We start from the raw sequence: 15,621 nt of genomic DNA, 5'->3' as shown, positions 1-15,621 counted from the left end.
CTGCACGTCTCAAGGACTGAGTGAGTGAACTTTATCGTTTACGGCGTTTAAATAAATCACCGCACACAGATAAATGTTGGCCTCCAACCAGGAAGGCGATCCTCAAGTAGCGCATAGACTCCTTGGAGTAGATATACAGATTCTAGGTACTAGCTCTTCGGTGACCTGAGATATTCTAGGTATCTTTGGATGTATAGGTACATAAAAAAAGGAACATCCATTTACTAAATATAACGTAATGGACAATGAAAAGAAATTGAAGAAACTAAGTAAGATTTCTAAGATTTCTAAGTATAATCGTCCTTGTAATCTACCATGTAACTCATTGGCATTCCAAGCAGTTGAAGGCAATTCTAAGTAATGTTTAGCTTTTAAACTTTCATGCTTTCTTTCCGTTTAGTAAATTTTGTATTTTAAGGATGTTTCACAATAACAAAGTTGTGAATGATTTACTTGATGAAGATTTGATAACGAACTCAATATATTGTCATTTGTATATCTGCATACTTAGCAGAGTACAATAATTAGTAGTCGAGTAGACATATGCGATTTTAGTTACGTTATGCTGAAAGCTATGCAATATTGATATAAGTAAAAGGGCCTTGAATGCTTAGCGTTTATTTTTACAATTGGAATTCCATTCCGGCAAATATTTGATGAACCAATTAATGAAATTCTTTACACAATGGCAAACCGTGCCGCTAACGCTGCCAGCTAATTAGTGCCGCTAGGTGGCGCATAACGGTGGCGCAACCAATTGTGCCAGCGCTAGCTGTTTGTCCGATACCTTTTGCGCATTCCACCCTAACCACATCCTCATGTCTTCAATTACAGACGAGTTCCGGAGCAAAATCGCTTGCGAAAACGATGTAATTCAATTAATTTGCAACCCATACTCCCGGATAGCAATCTACAGTGCGAACTACGGTCGAACCGAGTACGAAAGTCTTCAGTGCGCGCAACCGCAGGGCGTAAAGGAGGAAAGTAAGTATCACGCTCGTTCAAACCCTGCTCGCTTATGCTGTGTCCTATTTCAAAAGTTGAATCTCCGAAAAATCCCCCCAAACGTGATCCGGCTACCCAACTCCATCCACGTCGATGGCATCGGGTGCCTCACTGTTCTAGCGTGGGCGAATGCAGGAGTCCGGTTGAACACGGAAAAGCCACTGGAAAAGTCATGCATTACGACAGCTAAGGGGATCCCCAAAACCGGTTTTGCTAAAAAAAAGGCTCAAAAAGAAGGAAAATCCTTCCCCCGGGGACCGTTTTCACACCCAAAGCTAATCGGAAACGAAACACCGTTTCCCGAACCACAGCCAGTGGCCAATCCGACCTTCCGGGCAGGTACTCTCGGGTAAGGGCTGCCATTCGAAAAGTAACCAAGTGTAAGCAGAAGAATGTCCCGAAGTGGATGGTTTTGAGCAAGGAATTGGGAGGGGTGTCCCGCAATCCGATACAATAAATGTGCAACTGTGCTGTGGTAACAGTAACACATCCCTTCGGAACTGCCATAAACTGGTGTGGCCCGGCACCATTTCGCTGCTCTAACACTACCTCTCCTTCCCCACTGCAGATTGTCTCGCATCGTACGCCACGGAAACAGTGATGCAAAAGTGTCACGGACGGCGGAAATGCACACTTTCGGCGGACAGTACAACGTTCGGCAAACCGTGCCGGCCTGATTCGAGGATGTATTTAAAAGTTGTTTACACATGCGGTTAGTACTCGGCAAAGCCATCGTCCAACATATGGCACTGGCGTTGCTCTGTACCGGCGCGGAAGAACCAAACGCCCGAAACCGATCCGGTGGGATTTGGTTTCCGGTGTGATGGTGGTGGAAAAATGCCTGATAAAACTTTCCACCGTCGCGCGGCGGGTTTGCAGGGAAATGCAGTGCCAAGCGTTGTGACGACGGTATGAAGCATGACGCTCCGTATGCTTATCGTTTATTTCCGCTTCATCCACAGTGCCTAGGAAGGTGCTGAAGGACCGATTCGAGGCTGCACCGGAACCGGACGAACCACTGCAAAGTGACCTCGAACAGGACCAGGACGAGCTGTACGACGAGGATCAGTTTTTCCGCGAATCGGACGCGGCACCACCTGGTCCGGCGCCAAAGCTTCAGGGCGGGCCAACGAACGGTCGAGTATCGGACGTGCCCATCTATGTCGGCACATCGAGCAGTACGGTCGCTTCACCGCCCCGTTCCATCCACGACATAATGGACGACAGTGATTTTTCGTTCGGAGGTAAGTAAGAACGCTTATTCTGGCGTAGTTTCTACCTGGAAAATTACTCCAATGAAAAATGAAGCAAACGAAAAAATGGATGGAATTTTTGGCATAAAACCCGCAATTTTTGAAATGTTTACAGCACAATCAATCTGCTTCACACACTTTATGTTGTGCTTCGCTTTCAAACTTGGACATGTATTATACACGAGCACAAAAGCGACCGTTAGCAACTTTCTGGGAATAAAACCCCCAATTTAGAGGTGGTTTCAAATGAGTTGTAGCTTCAGCTGATGCTTCATTGGGATAAAAAGTTCATAAAGCTTCTGTAGCACAAAAGCTGCATACAGCTCGATTTTTAACATCAAAATGTCAAAACCATGGCATGCTCCTTTCCCACAGCGATACTATACGGTGAAGACGCATATGGATAATGGGAATAGGATTAATTTTCATTCCCTTTACACTTTACAACGACAGCACTATAAAAGTTCAATGATGGTAATTTATTCAGTTTAAAATCCATTCTCTTTATTCCGCTCCCACGGTTTGTAAAACATGTGAATTTTATAACTTTTATCGCCTTTGTTGCGTATGCTTAAAAGCAAACAATTCTAAGAAGTCTACTTCATGCTACAGGTATTGTTATTTTGACCATCGTTCTATTCCATTGAAGTGTCCTTGTACCGTGTGGCGTTTATTTGACACGTATTGCCCACTCAAACTAAATTTGAATCCCCTGACACGTAGCTAAGAGCGGAGCAGAAATTTTGTGGAAATAATTTTAATCTAAATCCCCTTGTGAACAATTATTTCAGTGCTTTGTACAGCTCTTTTACACAACAATCGTGTGCTTTTTTTAAAAGCACAATCCAACGCCATCAACCACCAGGCGCCTCCATCGATAGAAATCAAACGGCGGACGGCTGATTTTTTAAATGAAAAAGTTAATTTGTTATAAATGGTAGTAACAAAAGTGCTTCAAAATGATTCCAAACCAAATGTAAAATTGGCTGGTATAGCTATTTTACACAACAATCATGTGCTTATTTTAAAAGCACAATTCAACGCCATCAATCACCAGGCGCCTCCATCGATAGAAATCAAACGGAGATCAGCTGATTTTTTAAATGAAAAAGCTAATTTGTTATAAATGGTAGTAAAAAAGTGCATCAAAATGATTCCAATCAAAATGTAAAATTGGCTCAACAATCGTGAACAATAATATACCAGCTAAAGACAGCAATTTAGACGCAACAACTTAAAAACAATAGAGTTATCTCAGCACACCGAAGTTCGCATTCACCGAGCAACTATGCTTTCACAATTTACCTATAGTGCAGCGCCTCAATTGCATCGCTAAACGAGATTGCAGTGATTCAAGAAGTCACAATCAACCGCATAACGGGCGAGAGTGCAGTTTCCTCCTAGTAATCTGCCAACCAAAGGCGAATTGCTGCAGCTTCAATCTCTCTAGTGGTGTAGCCTCTCGAGAAGCCCCTTTTCGCAAGTGTTTCTTGCGAATGCGAGCTCCCCCTGATTTTTTTTATCGTTCCATGCCCAAGGCAGGCAAATCACGAATGTAGATCCTTGTAGCGAGAAGCCAATGCCTCGGCGGGTACAGTGATTGAGTTGAGGATGAACGAGACCGGGACAAAAAAAGGCAGGCACCCTGCACAACTCGATTGCATTAATGGTGTCCCCCTCGTGCAAGCGAACGAGCAAACGCTTTTTCTTCGGACCCCGACCGGGAACGGAAGCTTAGAAAATGGGAAAACCCAAGGTGAGGCAAACAGTGCCCACACTCTCTGCCACGCACTGCTACAACCAGCAACTGCCGAAACCGACAACCACAACAGTCCGGACAGGCTATTATACAGCTGAAAAATAACCATTTTGCTGTGTGCAGCAAATTCCCAGGCAAGCCGTTAAAGCCGTCGTTGCTGTTGGTTGCTGTTGCCGGTGGCCAAAATAAATTGTCTCATCCTGTGTCACCCACGGCTGGCGTTGTTACGCCGGGGAGCGATAAAAACCGAGAGAGAGAGAGAGAGAGAGAGAGAGAGAAAGAGAGAGTAAAAGAAACGCATACAGAGGACATAAGCCATAGTGGCACAACGGTGCTTTGGGAATGAACACGGGCGGCCGGAAAACCATTTATCGTGCCAGCTTCCTGCGATGGGTCAGTGCGACAATTTCGCCTCCATTCGCTGGATGCATGCTCGTCCGACCTCGTAGGCAAGTTTGTATTAATTCCCGGTTCCCCGAGCTGGAGTAGTGGGTAACAACAAAAAAAAACAGTAGAAAGCAACGGCAGGAAACGGAATGTTGTACTGGCCACATTGTCAGGATGCACCGGCTACGTATTGCCCTAGTCCCGCTCACCCTCACGGACACGGGTATTCGCCTATGTCCGCCTATGTCACTGTCCTGTCACTGACCGGTGTTTGGTGTTTGCTTTAAACTTCCCGTTGGCAGCTGCAGCAATATGGCCGACGATCTGGGTGAAGGCATAAGCAACCGTTGACTCATTTCTACGTCGCACCCCGCGTAAGGATGGAACTGACTTTAAAGGGCGCGAGAGGTGAGCGGAAGAGTGGCAAAGAATTTGTTTGGGGAAATAAGAGTCACCTTCCGACAGCGGCAAATGGAGCTAATGATACATACATTATCCGAAGCAGTGGTTTCTGTTCGTAAACCATCTGCTCAATTGCTCCGGAACACGCCGAAGATTAATAGATCCTTTCACGCTGGAACACTGGTAGGCAGCGTAATACGATTAATGACCATTTCTAGCGGATAGCTAGGCTACTCAGTACCCAGTAGAGCATAAGTAGCTCGATAAAAAGTAATTTAAGGCCTATTGCAATAGTAGTCGTTTCGAGATGAACACAAATTTCGGGGCCGTTTCGAAGGCAGCACTTGGAATGGTTGTGCTTTTTAGCATTGCATTTTAGACGTTCCATTGTGCCGGTGGTGTCGGAAAGAAAGGAATGTGTTTTTTGTGTCTATTTATAAAACTAATGCAACACAACACGATTTAATTTATTTGTCTTAGAGCATCAATTTGCAAAACGTGTAAGATGAATGTAGCCGGCGAACAGTTTGCATAGCAAATTCAGCATAATACTACACGAGGCACATTCTGAATCCTTACACTGCCCTACCGGGGCGTTTAAATTCTTTCACAACGGATGGCACGTCCCAGCTGCTGACCAGAAACAATACCAGCTACCGGTCAACTTTTTGCTGAATAGCCCTCTAAGTAAGAATCCTTACGTTACTACGCGAACAGCTGGTTTGCAAACACACCGGCCACCGTTCGGCCCTCGGTTTGGCAAGGCCGCGTCCACGCTGCCACAGTATCTTTTTCGCCTACCGTATCGCTCCCATTCCGGCGGGGGGCAGTAAATTAACATGCTACCGAAACCAACCGTGCCCGGCGAGAGCATAAACCAATTAGTGCTTCGCCGCACGGTCGACGGTGCTCATTCGCACGCTGGGTAAAATCCAGGCTAATTTGAAGATGTACTACGTGACAGGTTACGTAATGCCGTTATGTATTCTGCTAAGTGTTTCCATCCACACGTTGGGCGACCAGGGGATCGGGAATGTACCGAAAATAATCAGCCGCCGGTGTGAGTGTGTGTTGGGCAAGCGTTGGCAGGGGTTGCACTTGCCAGGTTCGCCTATTTCAGGAAAAACTTGAACACACTCGAAAGAATCGCGAGTTCTTTTGCTAGCGAAAGCTTCACGTTTCCACGAACGGTATAACACGGGCAGGGAGTAAAATACACACCGGCAAAACTTCCCAGCCGCATCCGTACGAAGGCGCGCGCGAACGGCTGCGAGAGCTGGCTGCTAAATAACTTCCTACCATTCGGATTCACAAACCGAACCAGCTTCTTGATGCAATTAAGGCGAGGAAATTAATTAAAAAATTTCCATCACTTTTCTTTCACCGGGCACATGGCACATGACTGTTGAATTGTTTGTACGGTTTCGCCTTAATCCATATACTTGCATTCGCGGCACGTTAGGGATGTGGAGTTGCACGCAGTTCATTTGTGGCACTGGCAAACCAATAAACACTGCTGTTATTGTGATAGGTTTGCTTCTGTCAATCACTGGAATTGTTATACTTTTCATTAAAATTAGTTAGGTCGAAACTTTTATGGTTGATCATTGCAGAAAGTAGGTGTAGACTTAGGTGGGAACTTGCAGAAGATAGGTGGGGACTTGTTACATATTTTGAAATTAATTGCACTTTTGCAGTAGATTAGAGGACATATTAATTGCTCCCAGCTCGTAAATAGTCATTTTCAAGTTTCTGTTAATGAATAACTACGCCATGGTTCATGATCATGACATGATTCACATCGTAAAATAAACATGATCTTTATGAATCCCAAGATTCCATTCAGCAACTTTTCAAGACAGCAGGTTTACTAGTGTTCGATAAATTTTGGCATTCGGTTTGAAATTTGTTATTGATTAAAAAATCCTTTAAAATTTTATTTGTCTATTCTATAGTCCCTCAAGAAATTGAAATAACAAGAAATAGTATTGGACTTCTCCCCTTAAAATAGCAAACAACTCTTGTGTAAATGAAGTATTTACGTAGAAATCAGCCTGATTCTGACTTATTGCACCACCGGCCGCTTTGATCTAATTTTACTTCATAAAATAAAATGTACATAATAAATTCAGGATCGCTTAATCGATTAATTTTTATCCATATAATTTAATCAATAGTCAATTTAAAAATAATCATGTGGAGGAAACTCACATCGATCGATGACTCACGTAAATTAGTTGTGCTTTGCATTGTCAGCCCATATGCACCCCACAACACATACTGCACCTTATTTGTATGCAGTGTGCATGATTGCCGCTTGCCGTAACTACTCACAAAGATGGATCCGAATCAATCCTATCGCTGAATTCGACACACCTAAAACCACACGAACACTAATCCACCGTTGCCTTAGTGGTGGCACAGTCGTATGTTTGCCGTTAGAATTACAGCTCCCTCCTCTCTCTCTCTCCTTCTCACACACACTCTCACACTAACTCACTTCGTTGTAACACAAACACGCCATCCTGCCATCAGGACGTTCGTTCGGGGTTGATTCCGGCCTTGCTGCTACCGGCGAGGGCGAAAGCAATGCTAATCAACCAAATCCCATCGTTTACCCCGAAACACATAATGAACCGAATTCGCCGACTGGAATTCGGGCGGACAATAAATTAGTCGACTTTTCCAAGACTCCAGTTGTGGCCCACCCACAGAATCCGGGTGTGTCCGAGCGAAACGGTTTTATGAATGGTTTCGGTGCCAATGGTGAAAGCGACAATAGAGGTCGTGGCGATCGGAAGCCATCCAACGGTGATCGAACCGATTATCCGGTTTTGTTTGCTTGGTGGGACATTCGTCAATATTGGAAGCGTAAGTACTTGCTGATGAGATTAAATATTTCAACCGTAAACGGAACACCGTTGAACGAATTCTACGAATATTCCCCTTTCAGCGGTTCGTGGGATATTTCATTCAGCGCCACAAATTTGCACAAATGTATGGAAGGTTTTCAATGTATGATGACCTGCTCACCTTATCATATTAATGAAGCTCCGTTTCAACAACTGAAGGCACTCATAACTCCATAATGATTAATTAAAAATTCTTCTTTCTGAACTAAATAGAGCAGAAAGCACTCAAATACCCTCTTACTTTCGAAGGAAATAAGTGTATGAAAAATATTTCCACAGCCGTATACTGGGGCACAATTTCCACGGTCTTGTTTTGCGCCACCTGCGCCAGACAGCCGCCTTGATAGAGCAATTTATTTGATTAAATGGTTCAATGCGTAAACGATAGCTTTACATCAGCCTTGTGTCAGTACCAATCCTGGAGATTATAAAGCAACTGCCGTAGCGAGACTACGGTTGATTCCGGAACACAAAACAGCCATTTACTATTTATGTTCATCAGATCGGAAGGAAAGAGTGCATAAAAGTTAATTTGCCAAAGAGAAAATGTTTGGTTTTATATCCATTAAGCAATATTACTCACCTTTAAAATAAAGCTGCTCCTAATAGGATTTCAAATGTGGTGAAACAAAACAGAAACCAGAGCAGAATTTAAGCTCTCGGCTTTTCCACACTTCCAGATGGCTCGCTTTATGCTCACGGCGTTTTTTTTTTCTCCCTTCAATTTTTTCCATTTTCATGACGTTTTCAATTGTTCCGCTTTACTTCATCCTGCCGGCGTGCGCTGTTGGGACGTAAAATATTGACGACAACTTGGGCCGGCGGTTCCACGCTCCGGACTCAACACATCATTGCGACCGTGCAGAAAATCAGGAGAAGTTCTACCTGTACCTCATCGTCGCAGTTACGGTCGCCATCCTGCTCTGCGTGTCGATCGTGATCGGGCGGTTGGTGGTGCAGCGACGGCGCACGGCGAAGGACGGTGACGATAAATTCCAAACTTCCAACACCGGCGAAACAACGCTGCCGAACGGCTTCACCGACGATATATCGGAAATCGATGCGGATATCGATCTGCAGACGCCCTTGCCGGTGCCGAGCGTATCGCGTAGCGATGTAAGTATACGTATGCGGCAACCCTGCCCCGCTGCGGCGCTCGTATCTTCCCTGGCCAGGACCGTACGAAGGTCGCCACAGTCTAATCAAACCTGTCTACCATTTGCACGTTCTCTTCACGCTCTTACGCTTCCGGCGTGCGGTTACTTTTTCCACGATTGCCACCCGACCGATGCGCGGTCTCGGAATGATTGTATTGCACCACGGCAGAGCTACGGACCGTACACACCGTCGCCGGGACCGTACGGCAATCTCGGACCGTCGAACATTTCGCACACCTCCACCACGATGCTCGTGCCGCCGTGCTCGATGGGGGCCATCATGAGCACGTCCCAGCCGCCCGGGTATCTTAGCGGTCCCATCAACATCATGCCATCGCAGTTGGGTTCTAGCATAGGTAAGTTATTTGGTTCCGGTGTACCGGTGCCGGTTCTTTTAATCCAACGCTCCAGTCCATCACAGAAGTCATTTAAATGCAATTTCACAAGAAGCATATTGCTGTGAGGATTTTTTGTTTCGCAGAAATGCATCGTGCATGTACACGGTGTGCAGATGGTTGTAGACTGTTGATGAACAGTCATGCATATTATTGCATAATTTAAATGCAAATAGTAGTTACTTCTGAGCACGTCTCATGCTTGAGTACGAACAACATTTTACATCATAAATTGTTTAAAATTTGCATCAAAAGTAATCTAACATTTTACGTAAAAAAGAACATACTTATACCTAGTGAAAAGATAGTACAGGCATTCCCCGAGATACGCTATTATAGCGGACCGCAATATTCCAGGGAAAATCTGCGTATCTCGAATTTTCGCATAGGTCGAATCCTGGTGCAATTTCGTTTATACTTCAAAGTCACAGAGTCGACTTCCTTCTCTGGATTTAATTTTTTCACCGAAACAAGCGATTTTAAGAAAGAATACGTTAAAATAATATAGAAAGAAATGTTTTACGTGACAAAAAAGGTATTTTCGACCAATTTTCATCTGTTTGCTTAGAATTTGTGCTATAAACTAGCTCATCTGTCAAATTTCCAAAAACCGCGTATCTCCGTATCCACAAGAGGAACCGCGTAACTCGGGGACTGCCTGTACACAATTAAAACAACGTTTACTAATAAACACTAACTGACTTCTGTTGGTATTATGGGTTATAAAATTATGTAACTTCTAGTGAGAGTAATTCGTAAAACAAACACAAAACTCATGGGTCGCTGTTTACGCGAGACATGCGCTTTTTAAACAAAAATGGCACTCGTACCATAAAACCGATACGCTCCAGTATTGGGTGTAACTTTTTCTACCTTGTCAGCTGCATGAATATTCGATGAGCTTGTGTTTGTAGTCAACACTAAAAGCTAAAACCATCACCGAAGCTTGTTTAACATGTCCAAATCAACCCACCAACCGAATCGACCGTTACCCCTTTTTTGGCAGATTAAAACTTACTAATGAGCTGCAGATAAAGGTAAAGCACACGGCTGGGGCGAAGCGTAAACTGTAGCCCACTTGTGCCTGTGTGCGATAAATTATGCACATCTTTTCCACTTCAAACTATGCAGGCACGCACGGCACTACCAGCGCCGAAGACACAAAAACGTACGCACGCTTCAACCGCCTTCTTTCGAAGTCTTCGAACCGGTTGGAACCCGGCCTGAAACACCATCCTTTATTTATTGTGTTTTGTTGCTTCTGTGTTGCTTCTGCAGGCCTCCAATAAAACACATTCTCCCACGATGCTTAACCTCACATTAAAGTGCTTTCCCGTTTTGTTTTCCTTTTTGGCTGGAGATCGCTAGACTCCGTGTAACGTTCGGTTATGTCCCATTTTACCACCAAACACACACCTTGTTTTTGGGCCAATATTGTTCTCGAATGGGTGTTCTGGCGTTGACTTTAATTTTTCAACCATTCACTCTAGAGCAATATTTTAATTCATTCGCACCTTCGGTCCGTACCCTTCGGGGCATGGCAGAAGGTGCCACATGAGGGGGTAGAAGATGGCCGAAGGTAGGGAGCTGTTTAATAAGCTCAACGGTGTGGAAGTCTTATTTTTGAGGCTAAAAGCAAAACCCTTGCTTCGGTGGTTCTCACCGAGGCCCTCACGAGTTGTTAACTCGACACAGCCAAAATGTGTCCGTGTACATCCACCGTTTGCGATGGCTTTAATTAGCTCAACATTCATGCTGAATGCGCATCGGTGCTTCCCCGCACAGGTTGCGCCAATTTGCGAACCATTTCCGGACAATTCTTTCCCTGTTGTTCTTCCCTGCCGGTGGGCGCTTTCCGGAATGTTGCTTTAAGGGTTGGGAATTTGAGACATTGGAATGTTTGCAAAAATACTACATTCTTGATCCGCCGGCAAAGGTTAGCCGAAACCGAAACAAAACAAAAGCCGAACCGAAAGATTGTTATTTTAGGTCTGTGTGGATGCGACCATAATCGATAAATAGAAAATGTGAACCCTTTTTTTTGCTATGGACATTTGACCATTATCTGTGATACATGTTTAATCAAACCCTCCCCCAAAACCCAAATCCATCCCGACAGGTGCGATAAGAACGCCGCTAGCAGCGATGACAACACTACCCAGGCCACACCAAGCCTCGCAGCAGCTTCCGCCCGGCTTTCTGGGCGGATCCGTAATTGGCACGCAAACGCTACGCCGGCTGTCGAGCGACCACGACGGCAATACGCCCCGCAGTCTCAGTAGAGGAGCGACCAACGCGCAGTACTACTATGGATGACATCCGGTTCCTACGCAGCCGGCTCTTATCGCTACGTCCGGTCCGCCCGGTTCCGCCGGAACGGTACAGAGCCACACCGTCGCACAGCAGCAGCATCAACAGCACCCGTCCCAACTTTCCACCACCTCATCCTGTACCTCCTCATCCCATTCGAGTCAGCAGCAGCAGCAGCAGCAGCAACAACAACCACAGCATCACCCCCAATCCATCCTCAAAAACAAGGAACCAACGATCAGCGAGCTGGAGGACACCATCGTCATGTGTCCGCCGAATCGGACGTACTGTTTCTAGAACTACAGCATTATCCTGCTAAGGAAGCATCACACCACCACCATTACCGATTCCACCATCGCTGCCGCCGCGCTGCAGCTCCGGAACGGCGAATGCGCGGCCACACCGGACAAGGACTTGGTGTATCTGTGAGCGAAGTTTGCGAAAGCTAATTAAAGTTGGTCCCATCCACGGGGCCCACAGCGCCTCTGACCGGAGGCACTCGTTTGCTGCAAATTTCCAAATGAAATGTGTCGCGAACGGGGGGACACATCACACAAACTAATCCGTCGTTAGAACAGAGCTGCCCGGAGATCTGGCCCTCCTCCCCACCCGGAACCCCCCGGGCCGAGCTATACATACAGAAACCAAACAATATTACGAGTGAGATACGGGGCTGGCCACGCTACCAGCGGGTTTCCGGCACGCGTACGCCAGATGGAAACGATCCATCCTTGAGTAATACTTAGTATTTCAAGCGCGTCAAACCGTCAAACGGGAGCTTATCGTCCTTGGGAGCTGCGTCATGGTGCGCACTAAGACTGCCAGCTGTCAGCCTGCCTCGCAATGGCGATTGGCCATTGGAACACCAGGGGCAGATATTGAACGGAACCTCGGGAATGCAGCATGTACAGAGCGCTGGAAAAGGGAAACGCATTAGCGGGATAAGCTGTTGCCGTGTAACTTACCATCCCGCACCCTCACTGTTGATCCTGCCCGAGGCAAGAAAGTTGTGGTCCTACGCCAACAGCAAACAGGTAGAAGACGCATACAAACAAACAAACACACACTAGAAAAGCTCCCGCCCTGGATGTGTTGTATCGCGGCGGTTTTGTTGTATTCTCATTGTTCGAATTTTATCGTAAGCCAAACTGTAACAGAAGAAATAGTACCTAGGACGTAATTAGGACGCGACAGAGAAAAAAACACACACACACACACAAACATACCATCCAGTGGACGGTACGCGGGAATGGAAGATGTATTAAACTAGATCTTACAAATGACTACTAGATCAGGTATGTGACATGATGCCAAATGCCCACAGCTAAACAGTGCGTCGTAAGCGTAAAGGCAATAATTGAAACCGTTTTAAGTGACCAGTGAGCCAGAGGTAATCGAGAGAGAGAGAAAGAGCGAAAGAGAGAGAGATGCACACACGCAGTGTGAGTGTGTACATATATATATATATGGGTGTGCAAAACAATCGTTTGTGTGCAATTTGAAACTGTTAATTACAATCCAATAAGAGTCCAAGTCTGTGCGGCAAATCGGGTTTTTCATGTTAAAATGCCATTTGCCGTCAGCAAATGGTGTCCGGTTGGTGTGTTGTTGCTCCAGCGGTTGCCGGCAAACTAGCGCGACCACAGAGCTGTTTAGATGTTGCGGATATTCTTTTATTTTTAAAGGTGGGTGTATCTATGTACGATAGGCCAGTCGTCGGCTCCCGACAACACAATCGGAGCGTTCTTGGCTGGCAGGACAAGTATAGGACAAATTTGTAGGCAATTTTTGGATCAACTCGCACTAGTCAAATACAACTGCCATTTTGGTGGGTAAGCAAGCAAGCATGGCGAGATGTTTCAGGAAATCTTTTTTGTTTTGCGTTTTTGAGATATTTTCTTTATGAACTACCAAATAGAGCAAAACGTTTCGAACTACGTAACGGTAGCGTACGGATAGCGGTACCAAACATCATGTAGTTTCCATTCATCATTAGCGTAAAGTGTGTCAGTGAAGCTCTCGGATGCAATGGGCAACGAGTCGGTGATGGGCCGTCCCGAATCTGGGAGTTGGCGCGGTGGCTCTGACAACTTCAAACTCTGCTCCGAAGATTGATGGTTCGAATGCGATGGTACGCGTCCCACCGTACATGCCCGAGACATGTCCTTTGCCAACCAATCTGCCAAAATCCCGAACCTCGAATCAAGTCTGACAGCTGTCTGTCATGGAACCGGTTGCGGAATGGCTGCACACACGGCTATTTCGTAAAGGGTAATCAGGGTAAAGGTTGTACGCACGACACAGACAGCGAATCGAACCATTTCCGAAGCGGAACTGGGTAGGAATTGAGAGTTGAAAGCGATATCCTGATTATTGGGGTAGAACCATTCAGAATGATCTAACATTTTTTTTATTTTTTCGTTTCCCAAACATACAAACATGTCCAGTTGTTGTTCCATTTCGTTGTGCCACAAGCTTGCTGATATTAACTTTGAAGTAAATCGAAACTAAACGTCTGTTACATCTGTTTTTCGAACTGAAATTACATCAATAACGCGAGAATCATCAACATATTGTACTGTTTTTTTTTGTTTTAATTTGCCTTAAACCTGCAAGCGTTAGGCAACAATGTTGAAGTATAGAGAAAATTTAATAGCAAAATACTTGTTTGCAAGCAATCGATTGAAAAACTACAGTTTTCACAGTTTTCACAGCTGTGATAGGGAAAGTCCGGGAAATTGTAACCACGCAAAGCAAAAGCGTCACATGAAGTCGTGTGAAGCGTTGAAAGTGGCATATGTAACACATTTGACAGCAACAGGCACAAAAATAGAAGCGAAAATAAGGAAATCACTTCCACTTTGGGAACGTGTAGATGAGAAGCAGTTAAGTTTATTTATTTACCGTGTGTATATTCTATTTCGGATTATTTTTTAAGTACGATAACAATGACCATAAACTGGAAATGGAACACCTTCTTCATCAATAACTGTAACATCTGTGGAGGCAGATGGTGAAAAAAAATCAAAAACCAAACCTGTAAATAAAGTATTTTAATAATATCTGTTTGTTACACATTCGATGCATTAATAATTGGATGACTTTCGTGTTCATTTGTGGTAAGTTCATTCTCTATTATCAGCCGTAATTGTTATTATTATTGCTGCACATATTATCGTGTGTTTATTATAATAAAGTTATACCATCAAGCACGTAAGTTATTTTTGCAAGGTTTTAAACAAAAAATAACGCAGCGTTACGTGGAATGTACGAGCAGCTAAATTTAAATGATCTTGTTGAAATGGACCATGTCTTTATCACCAATTTATCTATTTTGTTTATTGTATTAATTCACTTCCAGCTCGTAGCTCACATGTGCATGCAATTGCATACCCTTCTAGGCGCATTTATTTGCGACTGCTATGTTAGTCAATCACCATATGAATGTAATGTTACCGATAACTATGTTAACCCCTCCAGGTATTGGAAAACTATTTGCCATGGTGTAATATTTGCTTTCAGGCTATATATTAATTCCACTTAGTTGTCAATCCTACAACTTGCTGATGGAATGAATTGATGCAGGGAAAATTAATTTTCAAATGCATTGCATACCTTCAGGCGTTCTTACTAACCAATCAATTAAAATCGTAATCGTTCAATCACTGCCAGCGTCAGAAAATTTCTAAGAAGAGACAATCCATCCATTCCATCATGTTCAGTTAAACAACATAAAACACAAGCAAGTGCTCTTGGAACTGCTGTAAACCGGGTAAAGAAAAAAATTCATATGAATTGTCTTTGTTCATATCATTTCTAGTTGAGTATACTGAAATCGTGTTTGAAACGTTATTCACTTATTTAAACAGTGTACAAATTGCTATTGCATATTTCGTGTAATAATCACTGAACTACTCGTGAGCTAAGTTGCTCGTTGAAGTTAAACTAAATGAGCTTCCATGGTAAACACATTTCACGGGAAACAAAAAGCCAACACTGCAACTCTTTTATTAAAAACGTCATATAAAATTCAGGATATCT

The 15,621-nt window shown here is 44.4% G+C and overlaps 1 protein-coding gene across 1 annotated transcript in view; it reads left to right on the top strand.

The window, feature by feature from the left end:
• Positions 1-11,586, top strand: part of LOC128298068 (protein eva-1) — a 71,576-nt gene extending 59,990 nt beyond the window's left edge. Inside the window, exons 5-10 of the mRNA XM_053033799.1 lie at positions 835-984; positions 1,574-1,717; positions 1,968-2,249; positions 8,584-8,834; positions 9,045-9,231; positions 11,390-11,586. Coding sequence (XP_052889759.1) covers positions 835-984; positions 1,574-1,717; positions 1,968-2,249; positions 8,584-8,834; positions 9,045-9,231; positions 11,390-11,586 — 1,211 coding nt within the window. The remainder of the gene's footprint in view (positions 1-834; positions 985-1,573; positions 1,718-1,967; positions 2,250-8,583; positions 8,835-9,044; positions 9,232-11,389) is intronic.
• Positions 11,587-15,621: the final 4,035 nt, after the last annotated feature.

This window comes from Anopheles moucheti, chromosome 2, assembly GCF_943734755.1.
Source record: "Anopheles moucheti chromosome 2, idAnoMoucSN_F20_07, whole genome shotgun sequence".
NCBI classification, from domain to species: Eukaryota; Metazoa; Arthropoda; class Insecta; order Diptera; family Culicidae; genus Anopheles; species Anopheles moucheti.
Note: the sequence above shows the minus strand (reverse complement) of the source record. Positions and strands in the feature narration are given on the sequence as shown.